A 26,519-nucleotide genomic window follows, 5' to 3' on the forward strand; every position below is an offset into this window, starting at 1 on the left:
ACTGACCGAACCTTATCAGCTGAAACCATGTGGATTTTGTCCTCTGGCTATTCAGGAGGCAGCTAGGCTGTGGGTGAGGACAAGAGGTGGGAATGTGAGACTGTGTTCAGAATCTGACCATCACACTGCTAAAAATCCCACTTGTGAGCAACCTTGGGAAAGTCACTTTTAACTTTTGTTTCAGTTTTCTCATTTAAAGACAGTAAATAATAGTACCTTTCTTACAGACATGTTGCGATACCTAATTAAATGTTTCAAAACCATTCCTGTGATCCCAGATAAAAGGCACCTAATAAAGGCCAAACAACCATCTTGTCCTCTTGTCCTCTTGTCCTCCCCAAAGATGCTTCTCTGGTAAACGTCCGACAGCACTGATGTGTCTGAGGCACCTGTGGCTGGATGCACGTCTTGTCAGGTGTGGCCGGAAGTGCCTTGTCAGTGCTGTGGGAACTCTTGAAAGATCTAGCTCAGCTCCCTGTATTCTAGTTTTACTCTTCTTGAAGCCCAAGGGTGCTTCATTTCTGGTCCAGCAAGACGAAGCACTAAGCTTGCGAAAGGAAACAGCGTCATGGCACTTACTACTTCATGTAGTTGACCAGGCTTTGCAGTGGCCCTTGGTGGCTTTGCTGTTCCTTCCCACTGTTCTCTAAGCTTGATCTCCTGAGGCCAGATGCTAGGGGAGACCTGCCTTTGTCCTAGTTTATGCCCAGTTTCTCTGGGATATGTGGGAAACCTGGTTTCGATTTGATTTTGATGTCCTTCACCCCTGCCCCAAACACACACCCCTCTCATCCAAGGGGGGTGCGTAGTACTGGAAGCCTGCTGTGTCTCCCATCACAGACCTCCAGTTCAGCAGGGCTTCCTCTAATGCTTTAGTGTTCCTGTGCCCCAAAGATCTTTGACTGTAGTGGGCATGTGCCGTGCTTCTCTAGGTGACCTTGGGAATCTCATAACTGTCCCTTCTTCCCCTGTGGTTCTACCAGACGTCCCCACCACAGTGTCCCTGCCTCTCTTCCTCACCCCTCAGAGCTACAAAGACGTGATGGCCAGTTGGGGCTGGTCCCTGGAGTTGATATGTAGGCACTGAGTGCACTGGTCCTCTTTTTATGGAGCTCAGTACCCTGAGAAGAGGAGAATGTGGGTCTACTGAAAGTCCTCTTTCTTGGTCAAGCTTAATAAAAAGCCATCTACAGCAGGAGAGAAGGAGGCTAACCCATAAAGGAAAGCAGAACTGAGAAAAGGAGCCAGACAGAGCTGGATAATGATGCAAGAGTCCCAGAGAAGCCAGAACCTAACTTCTTGGTTGTGGGAGCCAAGACATTTCCAGACTATGTTTGTCTGAATCAGATTTCTGTTCCTTGTAATTAAAAAAGCCCCTCACTAATGACTGGCTACCTGCAATTAGAGGAACACAAACTCTTGTGCATATGTATAGGTAACAGGAACTCAATACAGAGGTGAAGACCAGAGCTGGCCCAAAATATTAGATTAGCAGCTTGGGTGAAATAGAAAGGTAGGCTCGTAAGTCAGAGGGCTGTTCAGAGGATGTTGTGATAAACCAGAGAATGGAAATGGGCCAGACTGAGGAAACTAGTATTCATTGAACATTTACTGGTTCTGGCCCCTGTGCTGTATTCTTTACTACATTACCTTGTTATTCTTCACAATGATTCTATGAAGTAGACATTTTCTCCATTTTGCTGATGAGAAAACTGAGGCTTTAGTGGAGACAAGACACTCTTTCACGATCCTGCAGAGGTTTTAGTGGAGCTGACCTCAGGCTTACTCTGAACTTGTTGCTTTTTCTGGTACTCTGCAGTCTTTAAGTGAGAAGTTCAGGCCTTTAAGAGGGGGCTGTGCATTTTGGTGAAAAGATGGCACATGTGCAGGGGGCTGGAAGCAGGGAGATAGGAGAGTCCCAGGGCAGCGTGAGACCTTCCCTGAGAGCACTGAGAAGGTGGTGATGGGGCCAGTATGGGTACTAGAGCTTGAGGTGCTCTTTCATGGTGCCCTACTGTGACCTCAGGGCCCTTCCCGGGGCCTGGCACTAAGTGGTTCTGAAATATTTCTTGAAAAGAGCAATTTCTAACTCTTGTGTTTTTCCCAGACAAAAGGGGATCCACTTGAAGGCAAGGCCCTTTCTTTGCTGACTTTCAGATCTGAGATTTTAGGGTCCTACTTTATCATGGGTGAAGGAATGAGTTCTAGAGCCTTAAGAGGAGGGCAGCCACTTGAGATGTCCACCCCAAACTCTGCTCCTCCCCTCTGCTTGCTAGGCGGGCCATGGGAGGAGGATATCTCACTGAACACCCTTCTGCCCCTCAAACTCTACTGGCTTTCCTTTTTGTTTCTTTTTCTGTTGACTGCTGTGAGGCTAAGATTATCTATAGAGATCTGAAAATGGTGAGCATTAAAACTAAGAATAATTAGTACTAACCACCTAAGTATTTTCTCTACACATAGTGCAAGTGAATTTTCAAACAGGCTATAAGAAATTCGGTACTCGAGCCGCCCCCAAAGAACACTCGAAATGGACAGATTTGCATTTTAGAAATGCCATTTCAAATGCTCAAATATGGACTTTTGATGCCTAATCAAGAGGCTGCAATTAAAATTTGAAATCTCACTGTTTTCAGGAAAGAGTCGAGACGCTGTGCCAAATGGCTGCCTTCTGAGGCTTTCTGAAAATGTTTACAAGTTAGATGAAAGCAATGGTCCTCCCAGATGGTGGCTGCGAGCAAAGGATTTCTCCAGGGTCAGAAGGTGTGAAGAGAATCAGAAGCGCTGCTGTGTTTTGTTTTCAGCAGCTGGCAAGGTAGACAAGAAAATAAAACTCTCTAACAATAAGACCAAAAGCAAAGGGGAGAACCTATTTGAGCCATCATGATGGAGACCAAGATGCACTGGGCCCAGAGCTCCACGTGAGCCCCGGGGAGGGTGGCCCAGGCCGTGGGTCCAGGTCTGTAACGGAGAGGAGGGCACAGGTGGGACCCCTACCTTGTGCTTGCTACGCATCATTCCCTCCATACCGTGCTTGTCCTGGGTTTCAGGTCATCTCAAGGACATCACAGGAAGGGATGAACTTCTGCTACTTGGCTGGGTCCTGAAGCTGATGCCCTGTTAGCATTTGTGTAAAGATCATGCCAGTGTGGTTAGATGGAGTTTAGATGTGGAAAAATAGCATTTTCAAGGTGCTTTACACGCCATTTTAAACTAGATCTCTAGGTTTTTAAGAGTGAATATACAGGAAGCTGGGGAAAAAAAATCTATAAATCAGATATGAATTTTTTCTTCTTCACAAAGGAAAGAAAGCTTTAGAAAGAAAAGCCCAAAGCAGCAATTACAAGAGGCTCAGCATTGGCCCTGCTTTTGTCGCTTCTTTTCCATAGCCTGGTCTTTTCTTCCCCTTTGGCATTTTGCTCTATTCACAATATTAACATGGAAACTGAGATCTTTCTTTCTTTTTTTTTCTCCTGGTGGAGCATGTCATTTTATTTTTTAGGTAGGCAGAAATTGATTTTTGTCTGTTCCAAATGAAGCTAAAATGAAAGTAGCTCTATTCAACAATACAATTCAATGGAGGTGGTATCTTTTCTCTGACAAACATTTCAGTTCAAAAATCAGAAACAACCATGCTATCACTGTGGCGTTAAAAAATTGTACCTGTGAATGAGGGCACTATACAATTTTTTTGGTCTGGGGTTACTTTGTTTTAACATGTAGTTTGATCTGGCAAAAAGCTAAACCAAACAAATAAAACCAAAATAACACAGAGGACTTTTGCCATGGCATCTAGAGTGCATCATGGTTAGGAACAGACATTGAAGCTTAACAGCTTTTTGCTCAAATTCAGGATTAATTAGCTCTGTGGCCATGAGCAAGTGATTGAATCCCCCTGAGCCTCTCTTTCTTTACCTAGAAGATAATAGTAATAAAACCTCTCTCATATGGTGGTTGTGATATTTCAAGGAGATACTATCTTCAAATTTCTTAGCACAGCACATGGTACCGAGTAAATGCTCAGCAAATCTTGGTGGTTGTGGTTGTGATTCATCATTTCCTTGGAAATTCAGTTATGGAGGGAAGAAAAAGAATATGAAAAACAGAGAAAGTGTGTGCTGTTCAATCCTGCTGATGCTGGTTATGCTCACATCCCTCAAAGGTGCTTGGTAGGGTGATGGAGGTAAATGATACATAAAGAACCACGTGAGACACATGTGGGGTGCATAGATGCCTAGAAGGTCAGGGAAGGTCACCAGCTCCAGGAACTCAGGGCTGAGTAGGACCACACAAATGCTGTCAGAAGCAGGAACAAATCTCCCATGAAGTATGGGAAGGCAAAATATCCACTGTGGGTTGTGTGTTGGGTGTTGTATATTCAGGAAGACCACTGAAGTCTCTCTCCTAGAGGACCCACAGAGAACCTCTACATTGTCTTGGTCATTTTCAAGGCTCTACAAGGACTATTTCCCCACTGCGGGATTTTCTGCACTGTTTGATAAAACAACACACACACACAGACATGTGCACAGCTCCCTACTTACTTATAGAGCCTTCCTCTTTATGGAGCTCGCCAAAGAAACAGCCATTACCACCTAGTACTTCAATATCTCTTTAGAACGATGGTAAAGAAAAATATTATTCATGATGCTTATTTACCTGGCAAGGCAGGCTCTATTTGGGACTATTGTGGTAGTTTAGGGGTCCTTTGTAGCAAGGAAGAGAGATCAGTCTCAACTCCGAATGCAAGGGAAAGTGGGCATTTATAGCCAAGGAGCAGTGTGTATGTGTGTGTGTGTGTGTGTGTGTGTGTGTGTGTGTGTAAGATGGAAAATTACTAATAGGAAACATTGAGGGTTGGAGGGATTCTGGCTAAACCAACTTGAAAGAATTCTTGTTGAAGACAGGACAGGATGACCAGACATCACCAGGGGGGGTTTGGGGGAATGACTAATTGAGTCTGCTATCAAGAGTGAGGGATCTGGCTACATTGACTTGTCAGGCTTCTTGCCAAAATTGAGCTTTTGGAGATATGCTCAAAATTGAACCGTAGTTAAAAAAGAGCTCAGAGGATTTGGTCAGGGAGAGGAATCTCTGTTGAAGGTCACACCAGAAATCCATGCTTTCTCACCAAAATCCTCTCCTGCTTTGGGATGAAGTCTGATTGGCCATTCAATGGTGAATATTCAACTGTTCCATAGGCATTCATTTACTTCATGCTACTAGGAATATTCTCCTATCATAGAATAAGACTTTTAGCAAAGTTCTCAAAAGTCAATACAATCTAAAGGGGGTGTCTGTCTGCTTTGTTTGTTTTTGAGTTTTTCCCCCCTAAATGTCATATCATTCAGTATATATTTACAAGGCCCCTACACTGTCTTTGACAATGATAATTGGAGGAAAGACTTTTTAAAAAAGATTTTATTTATTCATGAGAGACACACAGAGAGGCAGAGACATAGGCAGAGGGAGAAGCAGGCTCCCTGCAAGGAGCCCGATGCATCTCAGGGCCCCGGGATTACGACCTGAGCCAAAGGCAGATGCTCAACTGCTCAGCCACCCAAGGGTCCCAGAAAGACTTTTTATTTTATTTTATTTTGTTTTTTTCCCCAGAAAGTCTTTTTAATGAAACTTCAAAAACACACATCTGCTATAGATTTTTAAAAATGCTATATTCTTAAAATGTCCACTTCCTTATGACAAAAATCACCTTAGAATTTATGAAGGGGAAATAGGAAAGTGAAAATTGGTCAGGCTACTTACTCCTTAATTCTAATTTAGGGCAGCAGTAAAACTCTATCTGCTCAGTGCCCTAGCACTGATGAGGTTTCCAGGCAATTTTTTAGAAATAGGAGTAAACGACTGTGCTTTGGATCAAAAGGCCCCATGGGACAGAGCTCCACAAAGCATCGTGGACAATTCTTTCAGTGGGGGAGGAAAACAATAAACTAGAACTTCACACTTTGCAAATGCCAACAGCCCTTTTGACTTATTTTCTTTTAGATTTTCTCCTTCTTGCATCATCAGAGAGCTTGAAAAACTGGTGTGAGAATGAGGCCTCAGATAGAATGTTACTTAGTTTGTGTTAATCGTCTCTCCAGGTTGAATGCCCCAGTCTTTCACTGCTGGTATCCTCTGCTAGAGGGCAGGGCAGCTCCTGCTTGGGACACAGCTTTTGCATATGTGATAGAGTAAGTTTCTCCTGTCTTTGATCCTTTCAGACTCCCACCTTGACTTTCTGTAAGGAGGAGCTTCCTTTTTTTTTTTTTTTTTTTTTTGCATAAACACATCTAAGTAGTGCTAAATCCACATATATGCATTCAAATGATTTTTTAAGGGCACCAAAACAATTTAATGGGGGAAGGAAAGTGTATTCAATTCAATTAATTGTGGTGGACAACTGGATATCTATAAGGAAAAATAAAGAAGCTTGACCTATCTCACATCTTCCACAAAAATCAACTGAAGATGGATCACAGACCTAACTGAAAGAGCTAAAATGATAAATCTACTTGAATAAAACATAGAGATATCTACACAACCTTGAGGTGGGTACATATATCTTAGAGAAGACATAAAACCCACAAACCATAAAAGAATAAACATTATTAAATTAGGCTATCAAAATTAAAAACTCCAGTGCATTAAAAAACACCATCAAGGAAATTGATAGGCAATTCACATACTGGGAAAAAGAATTCACAACACATATATATGACAAATGACTTGAATCTAGTTATAAAGAACTCCTGCAACTCAATAATAAAAAAGACAGCCAAATAAAAAATGGACAAAAGACTTAAACACTTCACAAAGGATGATAATGAAATGGCAGTAAGCTCATGATAAAGCACACAATATCCTTCAGAAAATGCAAATTAAAAGACAGTGAGAGATTGCTGCACACCCACGAGAACGGAGAATATGAGATGTAATGTGGGGAAATTGGAACTCTCATACCTTGCCAGAGGGAGAGCAGAATGATACCTCCTGTTTGACAGTGTCTTAGAAGTTAAACATACATTTACTCTATGATCTAAGTGTTTATCCAAGAGAAATGAAAACAACACATACAAGAATATTTATAGCGGCTACATATACAGTAGTCCCAAACTGGAAACATCCTGCATGTCCTTCAATGAAATGGATTAGCAAACCATGGCACATCTATACTGTGAAGTATTGCTTATAAGTACAAAGGGAAGAAACTTAATATAAGCCCGATATAGATGCATCTCAATAATATCATGCTGAATGGAAGAAGTTAGATGTCCCAATTCCCCAAACCTACAGGTGTGATTCTACTGATATAAAATTCTAAGTGAGGCAAACTCTGTTAGGGTGATAGAAATCAGATGAGTGGTGACTTCTGGGGAGCAGGAATCAGGTGGGGAGGAATGGAGAGACTTTTTGGGGCAATTGTAATGCTTTGTGCTTCGATGCACATTTGTTAAGACTGACTGGACAGTACACTTATGATTTGGACATTTCAAGGGTGCCTAGGTGGCTCAGTGGTTGAGCATCTGCCTTTGGCTCAGGTTGGGGTCCTGGGGTCCTGGGATCGAGTCCTGCATCAGGGTCACCACGGGGAGCCTGCTTCTCCCTCTGCCTGTGTCTCTGCCTTTCTCTCTGTGTCTCTCATGAATAAATAAATAAATAATCTTAAAAAAATCTGGACATTTCATTGTATGTAAATTAAACCCAATTAAGGAAAAGAGTGTTATTGGAGGAAGATGATCCAAGGGTACAAATTTCCAAGTATAAGATAAATGAGAACTGGGGATATAATGAATATAATGTGATGACAGTGGTTAACACTGCTGTATGCTACACAAAGGCATACCTTGGAAGTATTGAGGGTTTGTTCTAGACCATTTCAATAAAGCAAATTCATAATTAAGCAAGTGAAATGAATTTTCTGGTTTCCCAGTGCATATAAAAGCTATGTTTAAGCCCAGAATATTCAAATAAATTCCATACCATAAAAATTATGTTTATGCTTTACTATAGTCTACTATATATTGCAACTATTACATGTGCAATAGTATTGTGTCTAAAAAATGTATTAATTTAAAAATATTCCATTGCTAAAAAAGTGCTGACCAACATGTGAGTTTTCAGCCATTCAAAATTTTTTGCTGGTGGAGGGTCTTTCTTTGATGTTGATGGCCACTGATGGATCAGGGTGGTGAAGGTTGGGGTGGCTGGGGCAATTTCTTAAAATAAGACAACAGTGAAATTGGCTGCACAAATTGACTCTTCATAAAAGAACAATTTCTCCATAATATGTTGATGTTGTTTGATAGCATTTTAACTGAGGGTAGAACTTCTTTCAAAATTGGAGTTGATCCTCTCAAACCCGTTACTACTTTATTGGCTAATTTCATGTAGTATTTTAAGTCTTTTGTTCTCATTTCAATTGTCTTTACAGCATCTTCACCAGGCATAGATTCCATCCTAGCATGTCATTTTCTTTGCTTAACTATAAGAAGCAACTCATCTGTTAGATTTGATCACGAGATTATAGCAATTCAGTCACATCTTCAGACTGCACTTTTTTTAAAAAAAAATTTTACTTTAATAGGTAGGGATAGTCTCAAAAATCTTTCTCTTCATCAGATGTTTGACCCCCTTGCAAAACTTTTGGTCGCCCAGCTTGAATGTGGAGCTTTACTCCATCAATAATATGCTTTTCTTGTTGTAGTGCATTCTGAAGGTCTTCTTCTGAAGAAAAATGAACCCAACCCATACCTCTATGAAATCCTGTCTCTTTGTCAAAAGGTACAGTGCACTTTCGTACATTGCCAAACTGTGCAAAGTGTTCTCTCAGCTCACTGGAGGCCGCAGTCCAGGGAATTTTTCTGACAAAAGCCACCAGCTGGCCAATCCTCACACGCAGCGCCACAGTGCCCCTTGCTGCTGAAGCCGCTATCTTTAGATTTCAGACTGCATTTCTAATTCTAGTTGTCTTACTATTTCTGCTATATCTGTAGTTACTTCCTCCACTCAAGTCTTGAACCCCCCAACGTCATACGTGAGAGTTGGAATCCACGTCTTCCAAACTCCTTTTGATGTTGATGTTATGACCTCTTCCCATGAATTACAGATATCCTTAATGGCATCTAGAAAAAGCCTGAAATATCAGGAGAACTGCTAAAATGCACACAGAGACACAGAGTGAGCAAATGCTGTCAGGAAAATGATACCAACAGACCCCCTCAATGCGGGGCTGCTGCAAACCTTCAATTTGTAAAGTGCAGTAAAGTGAAGTACCATCAAATGAGGTATACCTGTATGAAAGCTGTTGAAGAGTTCATCCTAAGAATTCACACCACAAGGAAAAAAAGCATTTTCTTTTTTTTTGTTTTTTTAGATTGTATGTATATGAGATGATGAATGCCAACTAAATATTGTGATGATCATTTCACAACATAGGTAATGCAAACCATTATCCTGTATACCTTAAACTTACACAGTGTTGTATGCCAATTATATTTCAATGAAACTGGATGGAGGAGAAGGGAAGGAAGTAAAAATAAAAAGCAAAGCCAAAATAATGCCATGCTGATCATTGGTAGCAATTTTATTTGCCTTGCAAGCGCTCCCTACAGGAGATGGAGCACAGTGAGCCTACAATAGTAGAGCTAGATGGCCTAGGTACTAGGACAGGGCACTTCCTATAGGTCTAACCTAAAGGAACAACAGAAAAATCAGTCAGCGACAGGGGGTGGGTAAGGGTAGGAAAGAAAGAGGATCAGGATTAAGATCTTATTTGCCTAGCTGAGATGGATTCTGAAAAACTGAAGGATGATGGTGGGAATCATAAAGAAATCTGTTGCAGAGGTATCTGAATATGATTGGCTACTAGCAAAATGGCTTTCTTTGTGCTCTCAGGCTATGCTTACAAGTGATATTGCTGGGCAGAGCCACTGGCCTAGGAGATGGTCAGTAAATACTTGCTGAAAGCATGTTCCTCTGGAGGTGGCTTCTTCCCTACCTTAATCTACCTTACCTGTTTGATTGATTGATTGATTTAAAGTATTTTATTTATTATTCATGCAAGACACACAAAGAAAGGCAGAGACATAGGCAGAGAGGCTCCTTCCAGGGAGCCTGATGCAGGACTCTATCCCTGGACCCTGGTATTAAGACCTGAGCCAAAGGCAGATGCTCAACCACTGAGCCACCCAAGCCATCCTACCTTTCCTGTTTTATTTTTTTTTATTTTTTATTTTTTTTAAAGATTTTATTTATTTATTCATGATAGTCACAGAGAGAGAGAGAGGCAGGGACACAGGCAGAGGGAGAAGCAGGCTCCATGCACCGGGAGCCCGATGTGGGATTCGATCCCGGGTCTCCAGGATCGCGCCCTGGGCCAAAGGCAGGCGCCAAACCGCTGCGCCACCCAGGGATCCCACCTTTCCTGTTTTAAACTCTTCTTCCTGCCTCAACAGCTACTCCTGGAACAGGCATGGTAAAGGCCAAGTTGCAAGGACATGCCTAAGGAGACAATGTTGGAAAAGGATGCTGATGTAGGTTATGCCAGTCATAATCAGCCCAGGCTGCTATAACAGAATACCATAGACTGGGTGGCTTAAACAACAGATAGTTATTTCTCACAGTTCTAGAAACTAGAAGACCAAGATCAAGGTACAGGCTAATTTGGTTTTGGTAGGGATTCTGTTCCTGGCTTGTATACAGCCACCTTCTTGCTGTATCTTCACACAGCCTTTTTTCTTGTGCCTTCAGAGCAAGAGCAAGAGCGAGAGCGAGAGCGAGAGCGAGAGAGATCCAGTGTCTCTTCCTCTTTTTATTAGAACACTAATCCTATCAGAGTCAAGCCCTACCCTTATGCCCTCATTTAAACTTAATTATTTCCAAAGGCTCTACTTCTGAATATAGTCATAGTGGGGCATAGAGCTTCAACATAGGGATCTTGGCAGGACACAAATATTAAGTCTATACCACGCATAAAGGAATGACCTTTGTAAAGACTACTGGGTATAGGGGAGATTCTCTTTTTCCCACTGGTAAATGGCTTTTGGACAATGGCCTCTTTTCTCCATTACCCAAACTGGACTTGAATCAGAGAAAAGCACTTTTAGTTCCTTACCCTCCTGAACTCTCTAGTCCCTACTGGGGTGGCTCCTTTCCAGGTACCCAAATCATTTATCATGAATTAAATAGCTTGCTGAGAATGCAAAATGTTCTAAGTCAAGGCATGGATCAAAATCACTTAGAGAAAGTTAAGGCTTCATGCTTTTAATTTACTTTCATTCATTCAAGAGAATGGTTGGTGTGACACCCCTCTAGGGATTTGTCACATGTGCAACAGAAGAAAAAGTGAGCTGTATCCTGAATAAAGGCCAGAGGATCAGAAGTGAGGAGTCATCGAATCATTGTCTACACCTGGGAAAGGAATTCTGAGTGGTTAAGATCAGCTTGGTCTTTCTGAACACTCTTTTTTTTCTTTTTTTAATATTTTACTTATTTATTCATGAGAAAGAGAGAGAGAGAGAGATCGAGGCAGAGACATAGGCAGAGGGAGAAGCAGGCTCCATGCAGGGAGCCCGACGTGGGACTGGATCCTGGATCTCCAGGATCAGGTCCTAGGCCTAAGGCGGTGCTAAACCGCTGAGCCACCCAGGCTGCCCCTTTCTGAACATTCTTGAACAATTGGTAGTGAGGCTTCAGAATTATTTATGGTCCCTTCCACCTAGACTTCGGTTTCTTGCTGACACCATAAGCGACTGACATTTCCTGAGCTGGACTTTTTTTCTCACTGCTCACTGGAAGTGGCGTGGAGGCCAGCTTGTTTTCCTTTCTTCCCTGGCCTGATCTGCTCTGTGGAAGCAGCTGAAGGAGCTTCTTGTGCAGAAGCAGAGCTCAGATGGGGCCTTCATGTGAGGCTGGGAGGGCCTTGTTTGAACTTTTTGGATTCAGCTGGATTTTAGCCTTGAATTATTAAAAATGAGTATTGATTGCAGGAATTAATTGTAGTGTTTCTAAAATCAGTAGCAATATTAAGTCGATAAGCCATTAAAAAAAATTACTCAAGCACTACCGACCTTGTGAGGAATGTTTACCTTTTTAGCCACTGTTTTGACCTTTAAGATTTCATACTATGGAAAGGAATCTGTATTTAGTAAATAAAACCAACAATCCCCCTACGCAAATAAAAGTCATTGTACCAAACCCTTCCTAGGGCAAGAGAGCAACTGAGGCAGCCCAGGAGAGCCTGCCATCATGATTCTAGTAGCAGAAGCAAAATGGAAAAGAGGAGAAAGATTTACTTACATCTCTGCCCCGATGATTTCTGACTGTCCCACCCACCCTTTCCCCAACACTGAGTTTCTAAGTTATCTCCTAAACTTTTTTTTTCTTTCAGATAAATTAACAAGCAGGTCTAAAAGACAAAAATAAATAGCGCTTTTAGTAAGCATTTGCTTTTCTAAAGGGTTTGTTGAGTCCAGGCGAATATTCAAAGGATGAAGTTGACTTGATGTTGTCCTTTCTGACCAAACTTGAGTCAAATTCCTCTGAGCCCCTGGCACAGTTCTTGTGGGCTGGTAAGTGTAGTCTTGGCAAGAGTCCTACTAAGTCATTGTAGAGAGAATCCCTCATTTTTGATAGCTGATATAGCTGATATCTGATCAAGTTTCTCATCCAGCACTCATATCTGATCTTGTCTCGTCCTCAGCAAGAATCCTGTTAAATTGGTTTAACAAGAAACCTCCTCTTCTGATGTTTCCTCATTTCCTTTTTTTATCCATCACCCCCCACCTTAGCTATAAATCCCTACTTGATCTTGTATCAAAATTGAGTGAGCTCTCTTTCCCCATTGCACTCATCTTGTCATCTGTTGCAATAGTCTTGAATAAAGCCTTCCTTACTGTTCTAACAAGCATCAGAATAACTTTTTCTGAGAGCTCCAGGAGGGTAAGAACTTCTTTGCTTTTTTCCAGTAATGCAACCCTAGTATTTTTTTTTTAAAGATTTTATTTATTTATTCATGAGAGACACAGAGAAAGAGAGAGGCAGAGACACAGGATCTTGAGATCCTGGGATCAAGCCCCATGTTGGACTCCCTACTCAGCAGGGAGGGAAAAGCAGGCTCCATGCAGGGAACCTGATGTGGGACTCGATCCCAGGTCTCCAGGCTCACACCCCGGGCGGAAGTCCGCGCTAAACTGCTGGGCCACTGGGGCTGCCCACATTCCTAGTATTGGGGGTGTCAGGAACCTGGACTTCTTTCAGTGAAGATTTGTTGATAAACAGATACTGACACAAATAATCTTATTCGCTCATCTGGTCCCCCTTTTATAGAAGAAGAAAAGGAGGCTTAACTGGTTTAAGAGATTTATTTCTTATCTACCAGCTAGTAAGAAACATTCCAGGGAGGGACTGTTTGTTGCTCTGTCCTATGTTATAAATATCTTCTAATATAAGCATAGATTAAAAAATAGCTTCGGTGGGGGTGTCTGGGTGGCTCAGTCGGTTAAGCATTTGCCCTCAGCTCAGGTCATGATCTTGAGATCCTGGGATCAAGCCCCATGTTGGACTCCCTACTTAGCAGGGTCAGCAGGGAGTCTGCTTTTCCCTCTCCCTTTATTAGTCCCTGCCCCCCCCCATGCTCTCTCTCCCTCTCAAATAAATAAATAAAATCCTTTTTCGAAAAAAAGATGTAGCTTCAATGGAGACAAATAGACAAAAGCAGACAATAGCCAAGAGCTACGTTTATTGAAAATTTGCTACATGTAGGCCTCTAATTAACTAATTCTCACAGCAACCTAGTGATATAGGAGCTATGATTATTATTATTTTACTAGCTTTATTTTTTAAAAGAAGACATTGCTAAATTTCTCTCTTTGCAAGTTTGCTTTTAGTAAAAGCCCTTTGAGCAAAAGATACGACTCTTAGAGATGTTAGTAGTTTAAAAAAGAAAAAAGAAAAAGAGGTCCCCATCTAACCAACCGCCCAGGTGTCAGACGGGTCTCAGAGCCTCCCATTGGCCTCCCTTTCATTGGTTTCAAATGCCATGACTCTATTTCAACACAATCATCATTGAGCAGATTAGCAAGAAATTTGAAAAACATTTTCCAGGTCTTGTGGTCAATACAAAAATAAAGTTAATGAATTATTATTGAAATAAATAGTGAATGTGAATGTTGAAGAGAGCTGCAGGTCAAGACTGGAGAGAAATTAATCAGTATAAAAAGTGTGGTGGAGAAGAGCCAATTTAAATGGATTTTTTTTTTTATTGACAAATGGGAAATAATCACAACTAAGGTTATTCATCTCTTTTTTGATATAACTAAAATCTCATCTAGGAAATCTTGGTCTTCTAGACATGCTCCAGGCAGTGGTCAGAATGTAAAGAGCCTACTTTGGAAATCTGGTCATTTGTCTTCTCTTCAAAAAAGAGGCAGGATGGCTCACATGGCTGCTCTTTGTTCACCCCAGCTCCTCAAGTAGCTTTGCTGACACTAGCACAGGGCAACATACGACTTGAGGTGAGTCAGCAGGCATTTGTTATTTCCACCCTTCTCTTCCTCCTCCTCCTTCTTTTCACTGAAGTGTAATTGACATAGAAAATCATACAAATCCTATTAGTTTCAGGTGTACGTAATAATTCAATATGTTTATGCATTATAAAAGGATCTCTACGATAGGTCTAGTTACTGTCTGTCACCATACAAAGTTATTATAATATTATTGACTATATTCCCTGGGATCTATGTTATATACCCATGATCTATTTATTTTATAACTAGAAATTTGTACCTCTTAATCTCCTTTACTTATTTTGCTCTCCCACTCAATCTGTCCCCACCCTGGTAATCGACAGTTGTTTCCTGTATCTAAGAGTCTATTTCTGTTTTTTTTTTTTTTTTAAGATTTTATTTATTTATTCATGAGGGACACACAGAGAGAGGCCAACACATAGGCAGAGGGAGAGGCAGGTTTCCTGTGGGGAGCCCAATGTGGGACTCCATCCCAAGACCCTGGGATCATGACCTAAACCAAAGGCAGACACTCAACCATTAAGCCACCCAGGTGTCCCGAGTCTGTTTCTATTTCTATTTTATTTTATTTGCTTATTTGTTTTGTTTTTTAGGTTCCACATATAAGTGAAATTGTACAATATTTATCTTTCTCTGTGTGACCTGTTTCACTTAGCATAATACCTTCTAAGTCCATCCATGTTGTCATGAATGCCAATATTTCATTATTTTTTGTGGCTCAGGAATATTCTATTATATATATATAATATACATATATATAACATCTTTTTTATCTGTTCATCTATTGTTGGACACTTAGCTTGCTTCCAAATCTTGGTGATTATAAATAATGCTGCAATAATCATAGGGATGCATATATCTCTTTGAATTGTTTTTGCTTTCTTGGGATAAACACCCAGGAGAGGAATTACTGGATCGTATAGTAATTCTATTTTTAACTTTTTGAGGAAACTCCATACTGTTTTTCATAGTGCCTGCACCAATTGCTACATTCCCAGCAACAGTGCATGGGGATTCCCTTTTCTCCACATCCTGTCCGACACTTGTTATTTCTTGTCTTTTAGTAATAAACAAACTGATAGGTGTGAGATATTATCTCACTGTGATTTTCATTTGCATTTCCCTAATGATTAGTGGTTTTGGGCATCTTTTCATGTGCCTGTTGGACATCTGGATGTTTGCTTTGGAAGAATGTCTGTTCAAAACTTTTGCCCACTTTTTAGTTGTTGTTTTTTTTTTTTTAATTTTTAGTTTTTAATTTTTTTTTTTTTTTTTTGAGAGAGAGAAAGAGAGTGAATGAGCATGAGGATGGGAGGAGCAGGAAGGAAGGAGAGAGAATTCTAAGCAGGCTCCATGTTTACCAAGGAGCTAAATGTGGGACTCAATCTCATGACCCTGAGATCATAACTTGAGCTGAAATCAAGAATTAGATGTTTAGTCAACTGAGCTACCAAGGTGCCCTGTTTTTTTTTCAAATATATATATATATTAAGTTTTTTCAAATATATATATATATTAAGTTATTTATGTATTTAGGATATTAACCCCTTATCAGAGGTATGATTTGCAAATATCTTCTCCTATTTAGTATGTTGCCTTTTTTGTTTTGTTGATGGTTTCCTTCACTATACAAAAGTTTTTTAGTTTGATACAATCCCATTTGTTTATTTTATCATCTCTTTACCTTGTTGGAAGAGATTGGTCCAAAAATATATTGCAAAGACTGATGTCAAAGAGTTTACTATTTATGTTTTCCTCTAGGAGTCTTATGGTTTCAGGTCTTACGTTGATGTCTTTAATCTATTTTGAATTTATTTTTGTATGTGATGTAAAAGAGTGCCCCAGTTTTATTCTTTTGCATATATCAGTTTAGGTTTTTCAACATAATTTATTAAAAAGACTGTCCTTTCCCCATTGTGTATTCTTGCCTTTTATTGTCATAGATTAACTGACCGTATAAGTGTGGGTTTATTTCTGGGCTCTCTAGTCTGTTCCATTGATCCATGTGTCTGTTTTTGTGCCAGTACCTACTGTTTTGATTACTATAGCATTGTAGTATAGTTTGAAATCAGGGAGCATGATACCTCCAGCTGTGTTCTTCTTTTTCAAGATTGTTTTGGCTACTTGGATGTTTTTGTGATTCCATACATTTTTTAAGGTTCTTCTTTTTTTTTTAAACATTTTATTTATTTACTCATGAGAGACAGAGAGCGAGAGAGAGAGGCAGAGACACAGGCAGAGGGAGAAGCAGGCTCCATGCAGGGAGCCCCATGTGGGACTTGATCCCAGGACTCCCGGATCTCGCCCTGGGCCAAAGGCGACACTAAGCTGCTGAGCCACCCGGGCTGCCCTATTTTAAGGTTCTTAATTTTAATTCTGTGAAAAATGCCATTGGTACTTTGATGGGGATTGCATTTAATCTGTAGATTGCTTTGGGTAATATGGACATTTTAATAATATTGATTCTTCTAATCTATGAGCATGGTTTGTTTTCCTATTCATTTGTGTCATCTTTAATTTCTTTCAGCAATGTCTTATAGTTTACAGAGTATAGGTCTTTCACCTCCTTGGTTAAATTTACTCCTAGGTATTTATTATTTTTGATATAACTGTAAATTAGATTATTTTCTTAATTTCTATTTTGATAGCTCATTATTAATGTATAGAAAAGCAACTAATTTCTATGTGTTAATTTTGTATCCTTGGCTTTACTGAATTCGTTGATTAGTTCTAATAGTTTTTTGGTTGAGTCTTTAGGGTTTCCCATATTTAGTATCATGTCAACTGAAAATAGTGATAGTTTTACTTCTTCCTTTTCAATTTTAATGACTTTTATTTCTTTTTCTTGCCTAATTGCTTTAGCTAGAGCTTCCAATCCTGTGCTGAATAAAAGTGGCAAGCGTGAGGATTATTGTCTTGTTCCTGATCTCAGAGGAAAAGTTTTCAGCTTTCACCATTGAATACGACGTTAGCTGTGAATATGACGTTTTTGTATATATGGAGATTTTACTATGTTGAGTTATATCCTTTTATACCCACTTTGTTGAGAGGCTTTTTTTTTTTTTTTAAATCATAAATGGATGTTGTCTGTTTTAAAAAAGTAAACATGCTAGGGGAACAGGAACTATACTAGACTCTGAATTCACAGAGGAATAAAACCATGAGAACTGTAACTCTTATCCCTCAAGACCTATAACTTTAATTCCAGCTAGAATAGTGAGTATATCTACCTTAAAGAAATAAGTAACTGTGTATGGCTAAAAAATAAGCACCAAACAAATGATACGAATACAAAATACTTTTGTAAGGGAGAAATTACTTTGAGGTAGAGCCAGGTTGCTGTAGGGTAGAAGTCAAGCAAAGCTTTTTGTAAGAGGTAGATTTTGAGCTGGACCTAGGGTTGGATTTTATTAGGAAGGATGTGGAGAATGGAACAAACAATACTCAGAGAATAATGTCTGCTTCACATTCAAAGTCTTGCTGACCATGTTTCCTCTGCCCAGCCCACCTGCACCAAAACTCCTTCCAATCCACAGCTGTCTTGGAATAAAACTATTAGATTTCCTCCATCATTCTAACATATCACTCTATTGTAAGATTTCATCAATCATTTTATCTTTTGTCTATTTTAGCTCTATCTTGCAGGTTACAGAAAGGGCATATAAAGAGGCGAGTGCCAAGAATGACTGTGATTTTTGGCTCCTGCAGGTGAAAGAATGGTATTATTATTCAGTGAAGTAGGAAATGTTGGAAAAAGACTTTATTTTTGGGAAAAATCCTATGTTCAGTGTTGAATAAATTGAGTTTAAAGTGATTTTGAGACAATTGGTGAAATTAACTGCAGTTATATTTGAGTGTTTTATTGTAGAAGACTGCTATTATCTCTTTTTTACTTTTCTCTCTATTTGCAAAGAGCAGCAAATTTTACATAATACATAATGAGTGTGTATTACTTTAGAAAGAGAAAAAGTTATAAAATAATAAAATGTGAAAAATTAATCTTAAAAATTAATACTACTCATTGTGAGATTTTAATTTATTTTGACCCAATTAGTTTATAAAAATGTAAACAGCAAAGCACATATTTTGAGACTTCATTCCACAGGGTAACTCCAACTCCTGGGAGAGTTGGATCATAAACATCCATTTATGATCAACTTTTTAATTTTTAAGTGAATATTAATAATTACATTAAATATTTATTTTAGGAATGACTCAACACAATAAAGATCTACTCCTTGCTCATATAAAGGACAACATAGTACTCCTAATTAGTGAGCAGTGTCCTCCCAGGGAGATTCATCCTATCCCTAAGGAACCGATGATACCTTTCATCCTATGACTCTACCATCTTTAGTGTATGTCTTCTAGTGTGTCTTCTATGGTGGCAACACTTGTCTGCATTAGCTGACAGAAGAATGAAGAACATGGAGGCTATTCCATGGGATGTCTGCTGGCACAAGACCTGAAAGGAGCATGAAGCACTTCTGTTCATATTCTACTGAATACATGGGAGCTGGGAAATATATTCTAGTTGTGTGCCTGGTAAGGGGAAAAGGAGGCATTTTGTGACAAGCTGAGAAAATTCTGTCTCAAATGCCAAGTGTGTGCATTTTAGAAAGACATCTGATTAGCATCTTTTCAGTTTGTTCTTTAGTTATTATCTGGCTAACATTTCTCTATCTATCTATCTATCTATCTATCTATCTATCTATCTATCTATCATCTATCATCATCTATCATCTATCTATCTGTAGATAAAGAAGATGGAGTACCAGTGGCCTTGATGAATTCCAAAGGTATATCTAAACATTCCCCTGCAATATCAATCTAGTGATCCAAAACTAAAGAAAGTGAAGTTAGACTGAAATGATTTGTTCTAACTGAACCACTTTTTAATTTTTAAGTGAATATTAATAATTACATTAAACATTTATTTTAGGAATTTGTGGAGCTCAACATAAAATTCTTTTTGGTCTTGGTTCCTAGAATCTGTAATTTGAATATTAGAACCATATTTACAATAATTTTTGAAACCTTTAATGCATATTAAATTTTGTCCATACACAAAATAAATATTTGTGTATGGACACAATTTGAATATTAGAACCATATTTACAATAATTTTTGAAACCTTTAATTGCATATTAAATTTTGTCCATACACAAAATAAATAATGCTACTCATACATACAGGTGCCACTGTTTTTCAAATATATATCAATGTTGCTAAGATAAATAAAATGTGTATTTATTTAAAAGAATTGCTGAGTTTACAATAGCATTTACCCCCCCGTGTATTTTTTCCCCTGTGTATTTTGTTAATAACCTGATACTAGAAGTGTAACTACAATCAAGTGAGGTTATGAAATTTCCAATTTAAAAATGTGACTTCCAATTTCCAGAAAAGATAGAGTAACAGAATCTAGATTTACACTCCTTTGAGAAACAACCAGAAACTGAACAAAATGTATGAAATAATAGTTTGCAAGACACTAGATGTTATGGCTAGTGGCATCCCCCCTAAATTTATATGTTGAAGCCCTAACTTTCAATGTGACTGTATTTGGAGGTGAGGCTTTTAGGGTGTAATCAAGATTAAATAAGGTCATGAGGGTAGAGTTCTAATCCAATAGGGTTGGTGGCCTTAGGAGAAGAGGAAGAAAAAGAGAACCTTCCCTCCACACATACATATTAAGGAAAGTCCATGTGAAAACACAGTGGGAATGTTGTTATCTGCAGGCCAGGAAGAGAGCTCTCTCTAGAATGCAACCATGTTGGCACTCTGATCTCAGACTTCTAGCCCCCAGAAATGTGAGAAAGTAAATTTCTGTTGTTTTAGCCACTCAGTCTACAGTATTTTGTGGTGGTAGCCTGAGTGGACTATGACTATGGACATCAGATAACCATTGGACAGTAATCCCTGAGACATGGGAAACAAACAGAGTGAGATCTAAGAGCTGTCCCAGCTCCCTGCTGAGAGTTTCCAGGCAGGGTACGGAGGGGATCCCAGGCTGAGCCAAGGGTGAAGAAGATGGTTCAAGTTTTCAGATCAGAGCATTGAAGGAGAGTTGTACAGAGAGGGAACTTTGGATATGTACAGAGGTCCCTAAAGTATTCAGCTGACTGCTGATCAGCACAGGTATGTGAGGGAACCACCTGAGTTTGGGGGAGAGAACCACCTGAAAGGATTAAAAGTGATGACATCTGACACATACAATCTAAAATGGTGCCTATTTCTGCTGGCCATACTGGAAAATCTCAGATTCATGGGCATTGAGTAGAGTACCCAGCCCCTTTAGTGAGAATAATTAGCCTGGGAATGAACACCTCTCCAGTCTTGTCTGACAAATACTAAAAATGAGATCTGAAATAATCAAATGGCTTTCAAGTAACTTAATTTTACCCCAGAACAAAACTGGGGTATTTTCCATTTGGCGGAAAACAAAAAATTTCTAGCACTCCACATGATAAAATACACAAATGTCTAGCATCCCATAAAAAATTCCCAGGCATTGACAAAAACAGGAAAATACAACCTGTGATGCAGTTAAATCAATTGAAACTGGTTCAAAGTGGCACAGATGTTAGAACTAGCATTTAAAACAGTTATAATATGTTTAAAACATTTTTATTAAATTTTTAAATTAGCATTTAAAAGTTTTAATATTAAAAACAGTTGTAAATGTATTCTAATATTTTAAAAAATTAAGTAGAGAAACATGAAAAATGAGAAAAGACCTAAATCAGCTGCTAAGGATAAAACTGTTATGTATAAAGTGAAAAACACATTGTGTGATCAGCTAGGAAGACTCCAGGTGAGTGATTTATTGCATAACTGGTCTTCTTGCTGGGATTCAAAATGATTTCTTGACCATTGCAAATTACCGTGTATCAGGGATTTTAGGAGTTGCTTAAGAATAGCTGAAACCATGAATGCTAATTCCCCAGTGGTTAAGTGTCCATTTATATTTACAAATGCCAAATTGTGCTGGGCCTCCAAAATTACAATGTCATTGGGAAGACTGAACACTCATAAAGGTAGGAAGAGAATAATCACATGAGAAATGTAGTGAGATGAACTCATATTTCCATTCCCCAATGCCCCATAAATTTCCACCACCATTTGCAGCCAAAAGATCTCCCCTCTTCTGTCTACAGGAGGTGTTTCTTCTTAACCCAAGGTGAGAGGAGTCAGAATCAGGATATTTAGTTTTATGATATTATTCCTGAAGGATTTTCTAAGTTACTAGTGGCTTGTATGTCCTTCTGGCTGTTGATGACCAAGGATGCTTCTGTGTAGTAAGCCATAAGTAGGTGTTGTGGGTTGAGTTATATCTCGCTAAGAAGATATGCTGGTTTTTACCTCCAATACTTGTGAATGTGACCTTATTTGGAAATAAGGCCTTTGCAGATATAATTAAGTTAAGATGAGGTTACCCTAGATTAGGATGAGCCTTAAATTTAATGTCTGGTGTCTTTATAAGGAGAAAGTTACTTGAGGACACAGAGGAGAAATGGGGAAATAAGGCCATGTGAAGATGGAGGCAGAAATTGGAATTATGTTCCAACAAGCCAAGATATGCCCTGGGTTGCTAGCATACCCCAGGAGCTAGAAGGTACAAGAAAGGAGTCTTCCTTGGAGACTTTGAAGGGAGCAAGGCCCTACTGACATCTAGATTTCAGGCTTCTTGCCTCTAGAACTGTGAGAGAATACATTGCTCTTGTTTCAGGCACATAGTTTGTGGTACGTGGTTATGGTAGCCTCAGGACATTGAGATGATAGGGAAATTTCAGCCCCATGTTTGCAGAGTCAATACCCACTCTCAAACCAGAGGAGAGCAAAAAGTGGTTACTTTCTCTTTCCAGAGTGCTTCCTGATTAGCCAACTCTCTCCAGAGCAAACACACTAGAGACAGGGTGTTCCATCAGCGAAGTTAAAGTTGACGGCGTGAATCGTGCTCATTTTTAGTTTCCTGTATCCATGCCCTTTGAAAATACCCTCTCATGCTGGGTTTGGACAGGTGATATTTTTTTCAGTGCAGAGTAGTAAATGTGACACAAGCAGAGATTTGAGAAGTGCTTGAGCATTTGAATTTGCCCTTATTGCTCTTGGACCCCAGTGCTATGCGAACATACCTGGGAGGGCTACTGGCAAATGAGGGGGCACATGGAGAGGGCTCCAGTCATCCCAGGCCCTCTAACTGAGGCTTGCACAACTTGGGCAGCTCCGGTGAGCCCACAGGCTAACCCTGGACTCAGACATGAGCCCAGACCAAATCAGGAAGATCAGAAGACTGCCCTTCTGATCAGAAGATCAGAAGGAGGTCAGTCCAAAGGCACCATCGTGAATTTTATTAATAAATAGATGCTGAAAGTATAGCTACTATCAAGTGAGATTGTGAGCTTGTTATTTTGAAAGAGGACCCTATGGGGCTCCTGGGTGGCTCAGTTGGTTGGGCATCTGACTCTTGGTTTCAGCACGGGTCATGATCTCGGGGTCCTGGGATTGAGCCTCATATGGGGTTCTGCACTCAGTGCAGAGTCTGCTGGAGATTATCTTCCTCTCCCTCTGCTCCTCTCTCGGCTCATGCGCTCTCTCTCTCTCTCTCTCTCTCTCAAATAAATAAATAAAATCTTTAAAAAGATAAAACATAAAAAATTCCTTATGTTAAGAAAAGAACATCTAACTATATACCTACCCATTGAATTTTTGTCATTGGCTCTTAATAATTGTATAATATGACAAATCTGTTCTGCATTTCCTATCATATTCATTGCCACAGCCAATTTTTTGTTTGTCAGAATTATGTCCAGCATAGTTAATTTTCTCTCACTTCCTACAAGATGAGCTAAATAAATGATTGTTGTTACAAGCAGCTAAATCATGGGGTGCTGTGTTATGCAGCAAAAGCTAACTGAGATAGAAAGGTTGGCAGATCCCACAGAGAAGCTGCCATCACAGCTCGGAGTGAAGAAGCCACATGCAGAAGTAGGTCTTCAGAAGGAGGGTATGCTATGTGTTCACTTCCCTCCTCTTGGCATTTGGGTCTCCTATTCTCCCGTTCTGTTGGGGCAGAGATTTGAGTATCAGAGAGAATCTAATTGGATCTAATACTTCCTTCTACCCCTGACTACCATGGCTAAGTAGTCCTTTTCAGCTACAATGGCTGTTGTTAGATATAAAACATACCACAAAAGTGTGCGTGTATATATGCACACGCACACAGGCAGAGAGAGGGTTTCTCCCTGTATATATCGATATCTTTATCTATATTTATCTATATCTGTATGTCTATATCTGTATCTATCAGCTGACCCTCAGCACCCAAATACCAGGTATAATAAAAAAAACATGCTGGGGCACCTGGGTGGCTGAGTGGTTGAGCATCTGCCTTTGACTCAGGTTATGATCTTGGGGTCCTGGGGATCGAGTCCTGTATCAGGCTCCCCTCAGGGAGCCTGCTTCTCCCTCTGCCTATGTCTCTGACTCTCTCTCTGTGTGTCTCTCATGAATAAATAAACAAAGTCTATAAAGAAAAAGTAGTGTCTGTTTTACATAAGTTTTCTAGCTTTATATTAAACTTCTGAGGAAATCAGCCACAACTACCAGGCAGGAGGACTGGACTGGCACAAGAGCGCTAACTTCCTCTTCCCCCCACTGATACCAGAGCCCACTGCGTGCCCTCTGGACTCAGCAAAGGAAAAACTGTATTAGCGCCCAGCCTATACTTGAGGAGCTGGAGTTTGCAAGACACAAAAAGAGTCCTGCAAAGGAACGGACCTTCTTTCTCAAGAGGAGAGGGAGAGTCCTGGCACCTGACTGGTGCTGGGAGTGGGGACCAAGGGAGGAGACTGGAGGTGTCCGATGGCTTCCTTCTATGTGAGGGCTTTCTTCCTTTATCCTCGTGTGGTGAGATAAAGGCCCAGTCTCTGAGCCTCACATACAGCTTTACTCCTTGTCAGGCATCAAAGGCCCAGCAGATACTCTGAAAAAGGCACAGGAGCAACTGCCATTCAATGGTGTGGGCTGCAGTAGAGTTGAGGGAAAATTCTAGCAAGAAGCGGTCTCATAGGAGCCTCAGCAGACCCTGTGGGTTGCTGGGCAGTATCTCAGCTGGGGATCAGCTGCCAGGAGAGAAAACTGCAAGTTGCAGAGCAGAGCCCATTACATAAATTCCCTCATTGCCTTCATTTTAGGGACCTATCTGCCTGAGGGAGAGAAGGGAGGGGCTTGGCACCGCCAGGTGGTACTAAGTAGCTACAAACACAAAGGATAATGGACTATTTGAATAAATAAGTCCTGAACGGAGTAAAGAAATATTCAGGAAGAATGGGGGTTATTTGACAAACTTTTGAAAAATTATTTTATTGGTATTTTCCTCTGATGACTAAAATGAATACATATTCATTTATATAATTTGAACAATTGAGAGGCTTTTTCAGGGCCTATTAAAGAGGAAAATATTATCTGTAATATTTTATCGAATATGTGTGTGTATGTATATGTTTACAGGCGTATGTGTACAGCTATGTGTGTATGTATCTATACATGTATCTTATACAATACTTTCTTTTTTTCTGGATATGTATTTTCCAAATAAAACCAGAGTTGCACTCTGTGAAGGTTTCTAACCTGCTTTAATTTTTATTCAATGTTATACAACAATTATGTTCAAATGCCATTTGAAAATACAAGTCTTTTTTTTTTAAGATTTTATTTATTCATGAGAGACACACAGAGAGAGACAGAGACATAGGCAGAGGGAGAAGCCGGCTCTCTGTAGGAAGCCCGATGCGAGACTTGATTCTAGGACCCCAGGATCATGACCTGAGCCAAAGGCAGATACTCAACCACTGAGCCACCCAGGTGTCCCTGAAAAAACAAGTCTTAATGGCAAAATGGTACCACATCTTATGAGTGTTGGCTAATATTTTTACATTATCCCCTATTTTTAAACCTTCATTAGTGTTCAATTTCATAACATTTCCATATTTACTGAAATTCCTATAAATAAATTTTATGTCGATTTCTCACTATTTTCTTGTAACAAATTATGAGAAGTTCCACACATAGACTCAAGCATATACACATGTTGTAGGGCTTGCTCTGCTTACTGTTCAGTTGCTGTCCACGTAGGTTGTTTTGAAGACTATTTTAGATAAATACTAACAAGGTGGGTTCTGGAGCTAGGAGTCTTAGACTTGCCTCCCAGGCTCAGTTATTTCCTGGTGGTGTAATCTTAGATTATTTATAATATCTTTCCAGGGCTCAATGTCTTTATTTGTAAAATGGAGATAATAGCACAAACACCTAGCTTCTAGAATGACTGTCATGATTTAGTAGGCTAATATGAAGGCCCTCTGCAAGGTTTAAAGGCTATACAAATGTTAGTTATTAGACTTACTGCCATGATTCCAAATCTTGTTTCCTCCCTGGTTGCCACTTGAAATATGGCTGCCATAACTTGGTCCTGTGAGCGGCCACCACCATAAGGGCAGTGTAAGTGAGGCTGCCCAGCGGGGCCAGCAGGAGTGGGGGAGGAGGCCTCCGTGCCTCCCACTAGGAATCTCTGGAACCAGGATTTATGTCTCTCTGACATCTTATACCAACACTGTGCAGCCTGTGGGGAAAAGGGTCACAAAAGAGTGCATGGCCAGGCTAACTCATTACCATAAATGTGCTTGGAATTGAAGAGGAGAATCAAATAAGGGCAGATGGACAAAGGCTCTGTCTTCAGCTGGCATTTACCTTCTGCAAGATTAAAACATTCAGCTGAATGAATTGATGTCACACTCTGTAGATGCGCACAGACATATGATGAAACGAAAACTTAATGCAAATGGAAACTTCCCTCAAGACAAGGTGCAGTTTTTGTTTCTTGTCTACATATTTGAAGACCTCGTGAACATTGAGGAGGAAAGAACAAGCAAGGACAAGCATCTGAAGATGCATTAGAGGCACAGGCAAAGTTGAAGGGTGAGGAAAGAAAGC

General features: G+C 40.0%; 1 protein-coding gene across 1 annotated transcript; it reads right to left on the bottom strand.

Annotated features, from left to right (window-relative positions):
* Window positions 1-8,590: 8,590 nt before the first annotated feature.
* Window positions 8,591-26,127, bottom strand: LOC100686827 (SRA stem-loop-interacting RNA-binding protein, mitochondrial-like). Its single transcript, XM_038579851.1, has 2 exons — window positions 25,933-26,127; window positions 8,591-8,932 (listed from the first exon to the last, which is right to left on the bottom strand). Exons 1-2 carry the CDS (start codon window positions 26,125-26,127, stop codon window positions 8,597-8,599), a joined length of 531 nt encoding a protein of 176 aa, XP_038435779.1. The 3' UTR covers window positions 8,591-8,596.
* Between the last annotated feature and the right edge of the window lie 392 nt (window positions 26,128-26,519).

The sequence above is a fragment of the Canis lupus genome, chromosome 29, assembly GCF_011100685.1.
Source record: "Canis lupus familiaris isolate Mischka breed German Shepherd chromosome 29, alternate assembly UU_Cfam_GSD_1.0, whole genome shotgun sequence".
NCBI lineage: Eukaryota > Metazoa > Chordata > Mammalia > Carnivora > Canidae > Canis > Canis lupus.